General features: G+C 37.8%; 1 protein-coding gene across 5 annotated transcripts in view; it reads right to left on the minus strand.

Moving 5' to 3' along the window:
- PHTF2 (putative homeodomain transcription factor 2) overlaps window positions 1–18,182 on the minus strand; it is a 160,279-nt gene that overhangs the window by 37,802 nt on the left and 104,295 nt on the right. For 4 of the 5 annotated variants that reach the window (XM_007982399.3, XM_073009186.1, XM_007982401.3 and 1 more), the window contains 3 exons: window positions 17,947–18,105; window positions 10,638–10,803; window positions 8,872–9,036 (listed from right to left, as the gene is read on the minus strand). In XM_007982399.3, the coding sequence (XP_007980590.1) occupies window positions 8,872–9,036; window positions 10,638–10,803; window positions 17,947–18,105 (490 nt within the window). The remainder of the gene's footprint in view (window positions 1–8,871; window positions 9,037–10,637; window positions 10,804–17,946; window positions 18,106–18,182) is intronic. The other variant, XM_073009189.1, reaches the window with a different exon arrangement.

Genomic DNA, 18,182 nt, shown 5'->3' on the forward strand with positions numbered 1-18,182 from the left:
AAAAGACCATCATTTCCTATATGCTCTACAGAGCTCCAGTGCTTTTTAGTCATTCAGAGCACATCTCCACAGAGTTGCAAGACTGAAAAGTCAAATCTCCAGATCCTTTACTTTCTGTATGATCCTCAGAAGCATGGAGAGACCAAGGGAACAATAAGTCATAGGATAAAGAGGATGGGGAGAGGGAGAAACATGAATTACAGCAGAGAGGAAAATGGGCAAAAAATAGAAAATAAAAGATGCAGAGGAAACATGTTACTTTCTCTGGGAGAGAAAGTGACAAAAACATTAGTTATTAATTGTTTCCTTTACCTCTCCCTTGAACACTGTGCAATGTGCAGATGTGGAAAAAGACCAAGTGAAGTTAAGTTACTTGATATCCTGAAAATGTCAGAAACTCAAAGATAAGGAAGAGAGAATGTACTGGAAAGGTATTTAAAAAGGTTCATGAAAATCAGACTGGGCTGAGAAGGGAGAGGAAAAGGGGGATAAATTAGGTCAAAGAAGATGGAAAAGTTGGTAGAACCATTACTCAGACAATATATGCAAGAAGAGAAATTTATTTAGGAAGAAAGATGGAACACTCTGAGAAATGTTAGTAGGCAGCTGAAAATATGAGCCTGGAGGCCAGCAGTCGAAGTAGAAATAGTGGCTGAAAATTTGGGAACGTGTAGAATGAACCAGACTCTACAGGGTTAAAAAAGGGTAAGGTAGGGGGGTGGGGGTAGGCCAGTAAAAGGGTCTTTGAGTCTGTAATAACTGTTGCTTTAACCATTTTTCTAAGGAGAATGTATTCTTTCCTTAACAGGGCAGGGTAAATACTATGTGAAACCAGGAGAAAGAGTACCGGTAGCATTAATCCCAAATGATACCTTTCAGCTATCTCTCACTTCCTCCTGTCCTTACCTCTGCTTCCTTCCAATCTTCTCTGGGTTGTTTCTCTCCCGACTATCTCCTCAAAGTTCATGTTACACTCTCAGGAGACAAGAACAGTAATTTACTAAGCTGTAGTAGGTATTTGATGCTTCTCATGAACCCTACGGAGGTAAGTTGCAAACTAAGCTGCAGTGGCAAAAGAAAAATGCTAAATGTAAGTATTACTCTCAGAGTTTACAAACAGAGGCAGCCTGGTAGTAGCTGGTAATGAAAGCACTTGCAAGAATATCAATGGAGTGGGACAGCAAGAGCAGCCCAGTGATAGTCAATAATGGAAGTCCATTTAGGGATAATATTAGAGAAGAGCACCAGGTGCAGCCTGGCAGGGTTAGAAGTTGACCTACATAAAGGCGACAATTGGAATAAGTAAACATATTGAGGATAATGGGAATCAAATTTTTCTCACTGACAGAGAAAGAAGATATAAAAAGAAGAAGAGGCTGGGCACGGTGGCTCATGTCTGTAAACCCAGCACTTTGGGAGGCCGAGACGGGCGGATCACAAGGTCAGGAGATTGAGACCATCCTGGCTAACACGGTGAAACCCCATCTCTACTAAAAATACAAAAAAAATTAGCCGGGCGTGGTAGCGGGCACCTGTAGTCCCAGCTACTCGGGAGGCTGAGGCAGGAGAATGGCGTGAACCCAGGAGGCAGAGCTTGCAGTGAGCCGAGATCGCGCCACTGCACTCCAGCCTGGGTGGCAGAGCGAGACTCCGTCTCAAAAACAAAAAACAAAAAACAAAAAAAGGGAGAGAGAGAATGAACCCTGTAGGACTGTATTTGAATTGGAGCTATCAATGCAAATTGATGGTGTATAATATATCTAGATAGCTATAGAAATAAATATAATTGTAAAGGGCCAAATATACATTTTCTAGCTCTGCTCACTGAAAAGGTCTGGGGCTAACAACACCCCAGTTGCAACAAGCACATCTTGAACTCAGATTTTGGTTTCTATATACTACTCTTCTTGAAAAAATAGTTGATTCCAGGCTGGGACAGAGGAAATACAAGTTGAATCCAAAACATTTTGTTGTGCCAGAAAGTAAGGAAATGCTCAGAGACTGATACAGATACGTCAGAAAGCAAGGTTAATTGCTCAAAGGGGTTCTATGGCCAAAATTAGGTCAATCTGATCATCAAAATAAATGACAGTAAAAAATTGAATAAAATAGAAATCTATGAGTAAATAAATAAAGGAAACTTCTCCTTAAAGCAGAATGCCAACTAATAAATGTAGAAGGAATGATAGAGTTAGAAAAATAACCATTTGGAAATCATAATAATAATTAGGGCAAGAATAATCTATAGATGCTAAAGCTAGAAGGTGAAAGCAGGATAATAACTGGGTCATGGCCAGGCCTCCACATCCACAGGTTCCATATTTGTGGATTTAACCAACCTCAGATTAAAAATGTAGTTAGACTTACTATGCTTGCACCTGTACTGAACATGTACAGACATTTTTTTCTTGTCATTATTCCCTAAGCAATACAGTATAATAATGATTTACATAACATTTATACTGTTATTAGGTATTAAAAGAGGATTTAAAGTAAATGAGAGGATATGCATGGGCTATATGCAAATATTATACCATTCATACACAAGACTTGAGCATCCTGAGGCTGGTATCTTGTGGGGGTGTGGGGGTGGTGGTGGGTGGGGGTATCCCAGAACTAATCTCCCATGGATACCAAGAAACAACTGTGATTTTGTTGGTTTTGTTTTGTTTTTAAGAGAGACAGGGTCTCACTCTGTCTCCTAGGCTGGAGTATAAATGGCAAGAGAGCTAAATTCCAATTACTGCAGGCAAAGAGGGTCAAAAACTGTGTCTGCTCCAGGCAGGTTTAGTTTTACCACTGATTGCTGTATGACTCATGTTGGCATTAATAAACAAAAGTAACTACCTCAAAGGATAGTATTGATAAAATTAATTTATCAAAAGGAACACAGGTTACTGAGACTCAGATGTTTAAGTAATTCTTCCTGTTGCCTTGTTTTAGGGAATAAAAACACAGTAAAGGCAGTGGGGATGAGAGATTTATTTAAAAAACAAATATTGTAAAATTCTACTTACATTTTTAAAAGGGAAATTAATTCTATTTAACTTTAAAACATGCACAAAAATAAACAGGATGCAAGAAAAATTGCATTTTGATTTTAAAATAAACATATATACTAAAATCACCATCCCTCATCAAAAATGGAAAGCAGAAAGTAGCTAGTATTACGAATTAAAGTATTACTGTACAGGAAGAAATTATATTTTTTAGTATTACACACATACACACACACACACAAATCTACCTTCTGATATTTACAATTCATGCATATAATACTCATTTCATAAAACTAGAGTTAACGCTATTTTCTTAGATCAACCCAAATACCACAAATCAAAGGCACCTGGAAGCAAGGTTAGTAGTATCTTGAAAACAGGAGACATACATCTCTATACAGCTTTTATTTCTTCCATGATAGAAGCAGTATTTCCTAGACATGCACAGTGCACCCTTGGCAACACCCTCAGCAAGGAAAAAGCCCTAGAAGCTTGGAACCGTTGAAAAGAACCCTGGCCCGAGAGTGGTGGCCTCCTGGCTCTGCTGTTATTAGTGATTACAGTGTTATGAAGAATAAATTAAGATGAAATCAGTGAAAATGTTTATTTGTAAATTACAAATATTGTAGTAATTTATTAGCTTACTCCTAGATTTTGAAAAACTGTTTACCAAATTGAGCATAAAAATGAGAAAACAAGCCGGGCATGGTGGCTCATGCCTGTAATCCCAGCACTTTGGGAGGATGAGGCAGGCGGATCATGAGGTCAAGAAATCAAGATCATCCTGGCCAACATGGTAAAACCCCTTCTCTATTAAAAAATACAAAAATTAGCTGAGCATGGTGGTGCGCGCCTGTAGTCCCAGCTACCTGGGAGGCTGAGGCAGGAGAATTGCTTGAACCCAGGAGGTGGAGGTTGCAGTGAGCTGAGATCACACCACTGCATTATAGCCTGGCAACAGAGCGAGACTCCATCTCAAAAAAAATAAAAAATAAAAAATAATAATGGCCAGGCGCAGTGGTTCACGCCTGTAATCCCAGCATTTTGGGAGGCCAAGGCAGGAGGATCACAAAGTCAAGAGATCAAGACCATCCTGGCCAATATGGTGAAACCCCATCTCTACTAAAAATACAAAAATGAGCTGCACGTGGTGGAGTGCGCCTGTAGTCCCAGCTACTCGGGAGGCTGAGGCAGGAGAATTGCTTGAACCCGGGAGGCAGAGGTTGCAGTGAGCTGAGATTGTGTCACTACACTCCAGCCTGGCGACAAAGAGAGACTCCATCAACCCCTCTCCAACAACAAAAAAAATACTACTACTACTACTAACAATAATAATGAGAAAACAGCTTATATTTAGAAGACAGCTCAGTCAGAATCTCAGTTTAATGTGGATCCGATATAACTCTAGCCCAAACCAAAGACAGCTGTGATTTAATACTACCAGAAAATGTCAAATTTCTGGTAGGTTTTTCAGAATGTTGAAAATGATTACAGACTTTCATTTGCCATTTTGAGAATCCCTAAGAGTCTGAGGGATGTTAGAAACAACAAAACTGATTTTCAGTATCTTTTCTGACTCTATAATTCCATGATTCTCTGAGAAAAAAAATCACAGATTTAATTCTGTTCTGGGTGTTAAAGAAGTTTGCAGCGGTAACTAAGGGCTTTTCCTAGGAATATCTTTCTATGCTGAGGGGGAAGGACCTCGAAGAAGGCCCAGCAATCTAGACTTAGTCATTCAGCCAGTCAGTGAACCATCATAAAGGTGCCGCTCTCCTCCATCACTGTGCCTTAGCTGCTCACTCTCCTATTCTTAGCTTCTTGAGTTTAGCTTAGTTTCTATGACCTTATCAGATTTCTGAGAACTACTCTTCTTGTAAAAACATTGCATATCCAACTCCCTGCCTAAATTCACTTCAAGACCCAACTGAAATGTGAAGCCTTCCTGACTCTACTTGGCAGAGATCATTGTACCCTCCTTTGTTCTCCTAGGATATTCTGTTTGCATTTGTAATACTGTATTTCAGTGGTTTATATGTGATTTTCCTCCACCAGCTTATGAGCTTCAGCATTGTCCTCCCAGCATGTGACTCAATGCAGGGCTTAGGATAGTACTTCTCAGATATTTCTTTTTTTTTTCTTCTTTTTTTTTTTGTTTGAGACAGAGTCTAGCTCTGTCGCCCAGGCTGGAGTGCAGTGGTGCCATCTCGACTCACTGCAACCTCCACCTCCCGGGTTCAAGTGATTCTCCTGCCTCAGCCTCCCAAGTAGCTGGGATTATAGGCACATGCCACTATGCCCTGCTAATTTTTTGTATTTTAATTTGATCTGGTGATTTAGAGACAGATAATCAGAATAAAACCAGATCACATGTTAACTAATATGCCTGACTGACCTACCTTTAAGATTCCTGTCACATTTAGCCTTAGTATTGACTGTTTTAACACTAAAGTGAAAATTAAAGATTTAATGAAGCTGGGTGTGGTGGCTCACACCTGTAATCTCAACACTTTGGGAGGTTAAGGTGGGAGAATTGCTTGAGCCCATGAGTTTCAGACCAGCCTAGGCAACATAGTGAGAGGTGTAATTCCTATTTCCTGTTTTTCAGTGATATTGTCATAGTGAAATGAATCTTAGAGGACATGAAAGGAAAGAAAGAAAACTTAGGATTCATGTGACTTCTGAAGTAAGTACTATGCTGAACGACACACAATCCAGATGTAATTCGTCCTATTCAATCTCTTTAGTAGAAAATATAATTTAATATATTAAACTATATTAAATTATAGTAATAAATTATAATATCAAATATATATATTTAATATTAATATAATTAAATTATTAATATAATGATTAAATTAAATATAAATATTAATATAATAATTAAATTATATTAATTAAGATAATTCATTGAAATTAAAGTACTAAATCCTTAGGAAATACAATTGATTTGTATCTTTTTTTTTTTTTTGAGATGGAATCTTGCTCTGTTACCCAGGTTGGAATGCAGTGGCACGATCTCACTACAACCTCCATCGGCTAGGTTCAAGCAATTCTCCTGCCTTGGCCTCTCAAATAGCTGCGATTATAGGCACCCACTAGCACACTCAGCTAATTTTTGTATTTTTAGCACAGATGGGGTTTCACCATGTTGGCCAGACTGGTCTTGAACTCCTGACCTCAGGTGATACACCCGCCTCGGCCTCACAAAGTGCTGGGATTACAGGCGTGAGCCACAGTGGCCAGCCTCTATATCTTTTTAAATTGATACTTTCTTAGACTTTGTCAGGTTCATAAAGGTTTATTAAAGTAATTCCCAATTTTTCAAATGAGAAATACTATGTCATTTCAAAAATAATAGTTTTATCTTCAGAATAAAATGTACTTTGAGATGACAAATAGTACCTTTCCAACTTATAAATACAGGGTTTTAAAATAGTGGTTCTCTTAGTTGGGCATGGTGGCGAATGCCTAGAGTCCCAGCTACTTGAGAGTCTTAAGTGGGAGAATCACCTGAGCCTGGGAGGTTGAGGCTTCAGTGAGCCATGATCATGCCACTGCACTCCACCCAGGACTACAGGAGTAAGACCCTGTCTCAGAAAAAAAAAAGGTGGTTCTCTCAGTGTGCGCAGTGAGATAGGTTAAAAAAAAAAAAATATATATATATATACAAAAATAGAATAGTGGTCCTCATCCCAACATCTAGAAAACCATCAAGATACCATACACAAAGCTTAGATATCTGTGTGGTTATTAATTTATTTTCCTATCAGTTATGTTAATAGAGATAACGGAAGTATCCAGCTTTTCAATTTATCATCAGAAACAATTTTGTTAAGTCTTAGTTGATAAGTTGGTAAGTGCTTAGTTGATAAGTGCTTAGTTTAACCACTTCCTGTCTTAACAAAGTCTGAAAGAAGAAAATATCATCAAGATCTCTGAACTCAGCTTAGGACTTCTAAAATTAACATTTCTCTTAAGATCTTCTTGTACCTAATATTTTTAAGTCTCATTCATATGCTGGCAAACCAGCCCCCAAATGAGATAAACACAGTACATCTTCAAAAATATTTAGATGTACAGCTGTCATGATTAAAGAGAATAAATCCAGAGTGAGTTAGACACGACAATGGACAGCCACTGAAATGGCAGTCAAGATCATGGTCATGCTGCTGCCCAACAGGAGGAATATTTAAGTCTCTATCTCATTTGATAAGAGAAATATAGTAAACTTCCAAAGGTATCAACCTACTAGTTTTAGGGGGACTCTGAATACTACACATAATACCAGTTGTAGACAACCAAAACAAATGAACGATTCCCAAAAAGTGAAATATATCCACTATGCTATTTATAACTGCTTATCTGGAAATGCTCAAGAAACTGACTTTGCAGTGACTAAATTGTTGCATGCCAATGTTAGAAAAGGGAGCTATATTACATCCAAGTTAGTTATGTGTAAAACATTTTTTAAAAAAAAGACTAAAGAAGAGAGAGATATAGACAGAATTCAACCCGTTAAAAAATGAAAACAAAACATATTGTCTTTGGAAGAAGAACAGGTGATTGGAATAGAAAGAGTTATCACTCAATGCCATGTTACTGTAAACTATTAAAATCTGGAAAACTTTCCCAAAAATTACAATCAACGAAAATATGCCCAGGATATAACTGCTTAGTTCTACAATGCATGATAAACTTTATCCTAAGAGCACAATCACAAATTGATGAAATATGGTATTAGTGAAAGAGTTAACAAAGTGACAGAATAGTTATTTGCAGTATCCCTTTTCTTGATTAATTTAGTACCTTTCATCAGTTACACTCAATATTTTGATTACAGCTTTTTAACTTTTTCACATTTATTATAGGTATATATAAACTAGTAATATAACCCTTAAATGTTTTGAATATTCAAAATAATAATAATACAAGCTTGAGTTAGGTTTAATTTTTTTTTAATGTTTGCTATAATTATATTTTCCTATTTGTTAGGTCTTCATTGATGGTACGACTATACAAACTATACAAAAAGCTATTTTTGTATAGTTGTATACAAAAAGCTATTTTTGTATAGTTGTATACAAAAAGTCATTTTTATATAGTAAAAAAATGCACATGGTACACTGTACAAAAGTAGAATTACATACTATAATATACATTTGATTAACTTAAATAACAATGCCTATGTGTTTTATTTCAGATAATTGTGGATAATTGAGGCAAGAACTTAGAAAAAAAATTATACAATTCACATGACATTTTAATACAGCCAATTCTGACCTAAAACAGTGATAAAAATAAATTAACCAATTAATACAAGTAAAATAGTACTTGAAATATATAAAAGAAACCAAAATCAAGAAAGCCTGGCCGGGTTCGGTGGCTCACACCTGTAATCCCAGCACTTTGGGAGGCCAAGGTCTGGTCAACATGGTGAAACCCCATCTCTAGTAAAAATACAAAACATTAGCCGGGCATGGTGGTGCACACCTGTAATCCCAACTACTCGGGTGGCTGGGGCAGGAGAATCACCTGAACCCGGAAGGTAGGGGTTGCAGTGAGCTGAGATCGTTCCACTGCACTCCAGCCTGGGCAACAGTGCCAGACTCCATCCCCAAAAAAAAAAAAAAAAAGAGAAATCCTAGCTAAATATGCTTTGGTATATTCATTCTCGTATAGATGTATTTATACATGACCCAAATAAACTTTATGGTGTCTATTTTTCCATTATCTATACTATTATAATTTATCAAAATCCATAATGAGGCTGTCACATTTAAAGTAATTAATACTCATTACCTGAGATTGAAGTGCCAGAAAAGGGATAGTGCTATCTCTACACCATATAAAGCCTTAAATAAATACAAACCCTGATAAAAAGAAAGCAGCATGCCAGAGATCTCTGAAGACAGCGCCAACGCTGTGAGAGGTGCTTGTACCGTGGCTCTGAACTGCTCCCTCTTGTGTGTTATCTGTGGTACTAGAACCATCTCCTTCCCTATGTACTTCCAAATGGGCTGCTTTTCTTAATTTCCTTCGTCAGAAGAGATTAAGAATGGAAGGCAGCTTTAATATTTTAATAACCACTTTCTCAGTAGTACAATCAAAAATTTGGAAACCATAAACACAGGAACTTTACTTAATACACAATAAAATTAAGATTTCCTAGATAAAATTTAATCCAAATATCATGATGCATAGTCAAGACCAATTTCTAGAAATGTTAAGGTATTGGTCCTTGCTTATATTGGCAGGTCAGTGGACAGAAGGTTGTAAGGATTGCATTGGACGAATATTTACAAAAGCATTTCTTCCCTATTTGAATGCCACTTATCTGCAGGTGAAGAAAGAAGAAAATTTAGATTGGAGAGAATTATAATCTAATTTATCAACATTGCTATTTATCTAATGTAGGTATTATCTTTTAACAATGAGATGGGCTTAAATCTCAGCACCCAAAAACTACAAATTTCACAATCTCTTAGCAATGATATTCAAAAGAGGACCTGCTCCAAAAGAGCCTTAAAATAAACTCCAGTGTGCTGAATGGCCAGTGAGACACGCTATGTTTACTGAATCAAGGGTAATATTAAACGGATTCAAACAGAATTTAGTGGCGGGGTGTGGTGGCTCATGCCTGTAATCCCAGCATCTTGGGAGGCCGAGGTGGGAGGATGGCTTGAGCCCAAGAGTTCAGACTAGCCTGGACAATAAGGTGAAACCCTGTCTCTACAAAAAATAGGCCAGGCACGGTGGCTCACGCCTGTAATTCCAGCATTTTGGGAGGCCAAGGCGGGTGGATCACGAGGTCAGGAGACCAAGACCATCCTGGCTAACACAGTGAAACCCCATCTCTACTAAAAAAATACAAAAAATCAGCCGGGCGTGGTGGCGGGCGCCTGTAGTCCCAGCTACTCGGGAGGCTGAGGCAGGAGAATGGCGTGAACCCGCGAGGCGGTGCTTACAGTGAGCAGAGATCGCACCACTGTACTCCAGCCTGGTGATAGAGTGAGACTCTGTCTCAAAAAATAAATAAATAAATAAATAAATAAAATAAAAAATAAAAGAACTAGTCAGGTGGGGTGGCATACACCTGTAGTCCCAGCTACTCAGGAGGATGGGGTGAGAGGATCACTTGAGCCCAGGAGGTCCAAGCTGCAGTGAGCTGGACTCCAGCCTAGGTGATGGAGACAGTGAGACCCTGCCTCAAGAAAAAAGAAAAACAGAAAAAAACAAAACAAAACAAAACAGCATTTAGTAAATACAGTTTAGCTGAAATTTTTTCTAGGTTTTTGTTTTTGCCAAAGCATCTTAGAAATACAAGATTTTATAAGTAGTAGGAATTATTAACAATCTAGCTAACATATATTGTCTACATAGATATTAAGTGACTAGAAATGAGCTTCAAGAAAAAAAGAAAGAAACAAACAAAAACACAGGCATATGGTCTTAAAATGGCCTTGAAGCAAACATAGAAACTAAATCATTTGGTAATTGATTCTGAAGCTCAGTGGTTTTTTTGAAAGAGCAACCTTACAAGATAAGATTTTAGTCTGTGAAGATAAGAGGAGTCAAGAACAATTGTGGATTCAAATTACATCAATGTACAAAAAGATTACTTTTTAAAAACAGTACCTTCTTCTTTTACCCCCTGTACTTAGAGGAGGTTTGGGTGTCCTTGTGGAAACAATCTGGCAGTGCACAGTTCCCAGGAGCAGCATCAGCCATATCGGCCCAATCACCTCTGTCAGAGGTATGCTGTGTGGGCTAGAAGTGGAGCAGAATAATACTATTGCGGCAACTACAAAAAGGGAAAGAAAATACGCTTAATTATAGATCTGACAGTCACCTCTTCAAAATTCTTAAAATTGTTTTTACATTATTTTTTGCCAAAATATTTTTCTAAATTTAAATGAGTTTAAAGTATTACTACAGACAAGCTCTTTCAGACTGTTTTATTGTCTGCCACAGCCTAACCATGGTATTTAGTAATAAACTCTTGGAACAAGACAACACCCAACATAGTCTCTAAAGTACACCTCAACGCTGCAACGTAAATTAGATGCATATGAATCTAAGGACATTTCTAAGTAACATCACAGACAATCAGAGAACCACCCTAACCTCAAGTACATTATTTCTTTGTTTTACAAATAAGGAAATCTTATGATAAGTGTATATAATACAGCTATAAAGAGCTTCTTGTTAATAGAGGTCTATCTCCTTAGAATTAATAACACATTTACTTAGGCATAGTTTCCAGAGAAACCACTAAACACCCATCAATGCTAACCATTACTACATGAAGGGAAATCTTGTTTTTGCCTACACAGCATCCCTTAGACTTTCTGGACATAAACTGTCTTTACCTTTGTCTCCCTCCTTTATCTATCATCACATATTCTTATTTTTCCCACCACAGGGATAGACATGTAATCTAGGCTTGTCACAGTCTTAGTAAGTCTGAATACAAAAGTTCATAAAAAGATGGGCAAGTGACCTAAGCAGGGCCAATCAGTCTTTTTCAGCGACTAATATAGGTGCTTCAAGACCTTTCTCCTAGATCACAAACACTAAAGACTATGAAAAAATGAAATTGCTAGGGGCCACCTTAACCACCACCTAGAAAGAGCCAACCTAAGAATGTGACCAGCAAGACCAGAGTCAACAGCAAAAAGAAGATATTATCTGAGCCTCTCAATCCAGCCATGCCTGAATCCACGGCCAGGGAGTACCTAAAATAAAATGTAAATATTAGAAGATTTTTGGTTATTTTCTTAAGTGTGATCACTGTAATGTGGTTATATGTGCTTACTTTGAAGAGATGCATATTGATGTATTCAGGGGTAAAATGTCTCAATGTATATAATTTACTTAACAAAATAAGTAAACATCCCAAAATGTTAATCATTGGTAAATTAAAGAGATGGGTATTTGGGTGTTTAGGGTGACCATATAATTTACCATCTAAACCAAGACACTTTTGAGAGTGAAAGGCACCAGGACAACATGAGTAAACTTGGGGTTGGACAATCCCAGCCAAACTGGGACAAATGGCCACCCCAGCTGTTGTACTATTCTATCTAGTTTCCTGGGGTTTTTTCAGTTTTTATGATAAACAGTAAAAATAACGACCAAAAACACCAACTTCTTGCAAAAGCTAGTTTGCATTTAGTTTCTGCCACCTGCAATTCAAAGAATCCTGGTCTAACATACCAAAAGCTTAAAACACCACTTAATCTGCTAATATACTTAAAGAGTATCATGAAAACAAATTTCAGCTGTATATAACTGTAAGTAATAAGGTTCCTTAAAAAGAAAAAAACAAAAATTTTAAAATGCCAATCATCTTTATGAATTACCCTGGAATTTAACCCAAATTCTCTAGTTCTTCCATAACAGTCTAGAATTTTGAAAAGCAGAGTCTTTTTTGTTTTTAGTATGAATTCTAATGTGACTTTTATCAAGTTCTTTAATATTTTTGAGCCTTGGTTTAATCTTCTGTATATCTACATAGTACACAGCATACATATACATATAGTAGTACACAGGCACTATAATAGGTTTTAGGTGAGGTAATGCATGTAAAACATTTTGAAAAGCTGCTTATACACAGTAAATGTATACTGAACATTGAGAATAGCAGCTTTTTTTTTTTTTAGCCACCATTAACTCTAATTTTTTTTTGGAGACGAAGTCTCGCTGTGTCGCCCAGGCTGGAGTGCAGTGGCGTGATCTCGGCACATTGCAGGCTCCGCCTCCCAGGTTCATGCCATTCTCCTGCCTCAGCCTCCCGAGTAGCTGGCACTACAGGCGTCCGCCACCATGCCCAGCTAATTTTTTGTATTTTTAGTAGAGACAGGGTTTCACCATGCCATTAACTCTAATTTTAAAAGGGGCAAATACAAACGCTTACTTAAGAAGTTCAGAGTTTCAGACACAAAGGAGAATATCTTTTAAAACTTTAGGTTTTATATAGTTATTTATCTGAACTCTTTCAGCTCTGTGATCATCATTCTCTGTAATCCTAGGTCTGGGAGCATACAAATTATTATATTTTCTGTATATCTTAACAGGAAGTTATTACATACTGTGAAATTCTGATGATAAGCCATTAGAAAAAGAGGGAGGAGCTACTTTCTTCCTCTCCTTTTCCTTTTTTCTTCTGGCTGTATCTCTCCTAAAAGTGATCATGTCCCTCCCATGGTGTCAGTTCCTGAGACAGTGGCTTTTCCTCCATGACTCTGGTATCACTTCTCCTTTTTGTTTTCCTCTCAAGTGAAGGTTTAGAAGATACATGGAGAGCCGGGCGTGGTTGCTCCTGCCTGTAAACCCAGCACTTCAGAAGGCTGAGGTGGGCAGAACACGAGGTCAGGAGTTTGAGGCCTGGTCAATATGGAGAAACTCCATCTCTACTAAAAACACAAAAATTAGTTGGGCGTGGTGGCACACGCCTGTAGTCCCAGCTACTCGGGAGGCTGAGGCATAAGAATTGCTTGAACCTGGGAGGTGGAGGTTGCAGTGAACCAAGATCATGCCACTGCACTCCTGCCTGGACGACAGAGCAAGACTCTGTCTCAAAAAAAAAAAAAAAGAAGAAGATATACGGAGAAAACATTCACTTATTTTTTATAATGTTGAATTATACTTTTTGAGCATTTAATGAAGTCCTACGAACTAGACAGTGCTGCTAGAGATTTCTGCTGGGGATCAACCAAGACAGAATGTTGCTGGGCACAAACATTTCCACGGCAGGACTTCATGTACTGGGCAAGTGGAACACTAGGAGCAGGCTAGATGCAATGGCTCAACATCTGTAACCCCAGTACTTTGACAGGCTGAGGCAGGCGGACTGCTTTAGCCCAGGAGTTTGAGACCAGCCTGGGCAACAATGCGAAACCCTGTCTCTACAAAAAAAATTCAAAAATTAGCTCGGAATGGTGGGGGAACCTGTAGTTCCAGCTATGGAGGTGGAGGTAGGAGGAATTATCAAGCCTTGGAGGTCAAGGCTGCAGTGAGCCATGACTGTGCCGCCGCACTCCAGCCTGAGCAACAGAGAGAAACCATCGTGGCTGATACCTGTAATCCCAGCACTTTAAGAGGGTGAGGTGGGAGGATTACTTGAGGTCAGGAGTTCAAGACCAACCTGGGCAACATATTAAGACCCCATCTCTACAAAAAGAAAAAGAAAAAGAATTAGCTGGGCATGGTGGCGTGCTCCTATAGTCCTAGCTAGTTGGGAGGCTGAGGTTGGAGGATAGCTTGTGCCTGGGAGTTCAAGGCTGCAGTGAACTATGATCACATCATTGCACTCCAGCCTGAGCAACAGAGCAAGAAGACCCTGTGTCTAAAAAATAGAATGGAATAGAATATTATCTTCCATTTTTAGGACTGTTAATCTTTAAGATTCAGTGGCAATTAGGCAATGGAGAAAAAAAGACAAGACACAGTCTCTGCTCCCTATCCCTTGGTTTAGACCAGGGGTATCCAATCTTCTGGCTTCCCTGGGCCTCACTGCAAGAAGAATTGTCTGGGGCTAACATTAATGATAGCTAACATAAAATACACTAACACTAATGATAGCTGATAAGCTTTAACAAAATAAATTTTAAAAATTCTCATAAGGTTTTAAGAAAGTTTATGAACCTAGGTTGGGCCACATTCAAAGCCATCCTGTTCTGCATGTGGCCTATGGGCCATTGGTTGGACAGGTTTAGTTTAGAGGAAAAAAGAGACATATAAAGAAACAATGAAAATACCTGTTATGAACCGAACTGTGCTCCTTTCATCCTCCCCACACAAATGCACATGCTGAATGAAGCCCTAACCCACAATGTGACTACATTTGGAGACAGGGCCTATAAGGACGTAGTAAAGGTTAAAGAAATTCGTAAGAGTAAGGCCTTAAACTGATAATGACTCTTGTCCTTATATGAAGAGGCAGAGATACCAGAGCATTCTCTCTCTCCACTCACACACAAGAAAGGCCCTGTGAAGACACAGCAAGAAGGTGGACATCTACGAGTTAGAGGCCTCATCAGACACCAACTCTGATATTGCCTCACTCTTGCACTTCCATCCCTCAGAATGGTGAGAAAATAAATTTCTGTTGTATAAGCCACCCAATCTGTGGTATTTTGTGATGGTAGCCCAAGGTGACTAATATAATACTTATGATTAACTGCTATAATACACATAAAAAAGATATATAACTACATTGGGGAGTTACGAAAGGGTTCTCAAAGAAAGTGCTGTCTGATGTCTAATCTAAGTTTGAGAGAACACAGAGGATTGACTAAACAAAAGGGAAAAGGGCTACCCCACGCAAAGGGAGTTGCATGTCTAAAGACACATAGGCAAAAAAGCATGGAATGTTTAAGAAACAGCAAAGAGCTAGTTTAGCCTGGTTAGGGTGGGATAGAAATTCAAGGAGGGATTTGAAAACTCAGATTGCATCTTGAAAGCAATAACTAGTGAAGTAATTTAGACCTTAAGCAGCTGGTTTGAATTAGTCATTTAATAGGTAAATGGACAGAAAGTAGATGATATAAGGTTTCCTGGCAGTAATCTTGGCAAGAAACTAGGCAACCAAGACATGGAGAGGTGGGGATAGAGCTGAGAATAAATAGTTGAGATACTTAAAAAGCAAGTAATTGAAGTAAAAAACTATACATCGTTATATAAAACCAAATCTGACTGCATTTGATTCTTTCTGCCTTTCTTTTTCTTTGAGACAGAGTCTCGCTGTGTGGCCCAGGCTGGAGTGCAGTGGCGCCATCTCGGCTCACTGCAAGCTCCGCCTCCCGGGCTCATGCCATTCTCCTGCCTCAGCCTCCCCAGAAGCTGGGACTACAGGTGCCCGCCACCATGCCCAGCTAATTTTTTTGTATTTTTAGTAGAGATGGGGTTTCACCGTGTTCGCCAAGATGGTCTTGATCTCCTGACCTCGTGATCCGCCCGCCTCGGCCTCCCAAAGTGCATGAGCCACCGTGCCCGGCTCTTTCTGCCTTTCAAGAAGTGGGAACAAGAATGACGACATAACTCAGAGCACTGTAGCACCCTGCTTTTACATAGGTTGCTGCAATGAAGATAGACATACAGTGGTTTTCAAAGCTAATGGCAGCCTGTCGAGGGTCATTAGAGTCACATCATGACTTTGGTACTGGCTGTGTGACTTTAAGAAAGTTAAGTCATTTCTCTAACTAAGCTTTACTAGGAGAATGTTTAGTAGTGTTCATCATAAGGGCCTTATGATTAAACTTGGGTTCTGAACTTAAAAATATCTAATTTAATGCCCAATCTAACCTGTGTTCCCTATTTAACTTAGAGGAACCAGTAGTAAATTTCAGACACAATATAATTATACAATGTCAGTGAACTTTTAGTTACATTGGAAACTTGTTTGTTGTGGAATACTAGAAAGTAGCAATATTTTGAAAAGCACAATGCACTATGATGTACAATCAATGGTACTGAATCACTCTAATAAGCTATCGCAGTTTCTGACCACATTCAAATAAAGTTTTCTCCTCTAGGTAAGCCAGAAAACCTTTGAAGATAACTATACTTAAATTAAGTTCTCTTAAGTCCTTTTGAGAAGTAAACAAGAAAATGATAAAAATTATGATCACTGTAATTAGAAAATATTGATAAGCAAATATGTTCACTTCAGCAGTAATTATAATAGCAAAAAATAGCAATCAGCTTAACTGCCCAATAGTGATGTAGGACAAGATACTTTCTAGTAACTAGGAAGTTATATTTACAAAGACTCTGATACTTATTATGACATTAGGTAAAAAAAATATGTAGATGTTCACAAAAATAATCTCAACTATTAAAAAGTATTATAAACTTAAAGGCAAGATGATAGGTAGTTTTTTTTTTTCTTTAGCTTTTTCTACATTTTCCAAATTTTCTGCCATGAAAATATTATATCTTTAATCAGAAAACACACACATTCTAATAACAACCACAAAATCATCACAGTCCACACCCCTTTATGTATATAAGATGTAACTTGGCTTAGAAGGAACAACTTTATCTAAATAAAAGTCTGCAGTTTTTATTATATTTTTATTTAAAATTATCTCTTAGAATCTGTTGATAAAACAAATTTAAATAATCATTCAGGACTGTAATCATGGGTTTTTTTTCCTAATAACATTAAAAAGACTGAAAGGACATCAAACAAATGAAAATAACTGCTTTGTTCACGTGATGGAATATGAATAGTTTCTTCGTTAGTTTCTAAATGCTCTACAGTGTTACACATGTTGTGTTATATACTGCTGCTAAGACTGTGCAGTAGAATGTTGTGTTAGGAGGCACCATAAGAGCTGTTAAGTGTGTGGTTCTGATCAGAATGCTTACACTTAACCTGGACTCTACCACACTTGATGACTGCGTGGCTTTGGGCTCTGAAGTCGTTCAGGTCCCACGACTATAAGTGAAGCATAATAACAGTCCCTATACTTCACTGGGTTGATGTGAGAATTAAATGAGAATCTAGAAAACACCTAGCAGAGTGCATGGTATACAGAATTTTGATAAAGTATAAGGACAGCTCAGATCACAGTGGTAAAAGGCACAGAAAAAAGAAACTATACTTAAGGCAGGAATAATAAACTTGTATAGGTTGTATTTTTAAAAGACTGGAATGTATGTATGTGTGGAAGAAGCATTTTGATGAGGTTTTTTTTTCTAATTTTAAAAAATCTTCTCAATTTCTATTTTTCTTTAACCATCTACAGATTCAAATATTCATAAAATTATATTGGAAAATAACTTTGTTTTCTCAAATATTTTTAATGCCAAATCAATTATGTGCCTTTATTAACATACTTATACATCATACTCAGTAGTAGTTAGCATATGTTTAAAACAAAGCCTTATTAAACCTGACAATATAACATTCTGAAAAGCAAAAATCACTTAATTATACCTTGAAGAAGATAAAGGACAAGAAGCCAGAAAAAGATGACCTTTGATGTTACTTGTAACCACCACCGGAAGAAAAAGGGGAAAAATACAACTCGAACAATTCCCTTTCTGGTCAGGGAAGTCCAAGGACTTTCAGGCTTTGCCTTTGCAAATGCAGACCCTGAAAAAAGTAAAATAGGACAACAGAGTATATTTACATATTATTCTTTAATTTCTTTAAAGAAAAAAATTTCAATA

This window comes from Chlorocebus sabaeus, chromosome 21 (genome assembly GCF_047675955.1).
Source record: "Chlorocebus sabaeus isolate Y175 chromosome 21, mChlSab1.0.hap1, whole genome shotgun sequence".
Classification (NCBI taxonomy): Eukaryota; Metazoa; Chordata; class Mammalia; order Primates; family Cercopithecidae; genus Chlorocebus; species Chlorocebus sabaeus.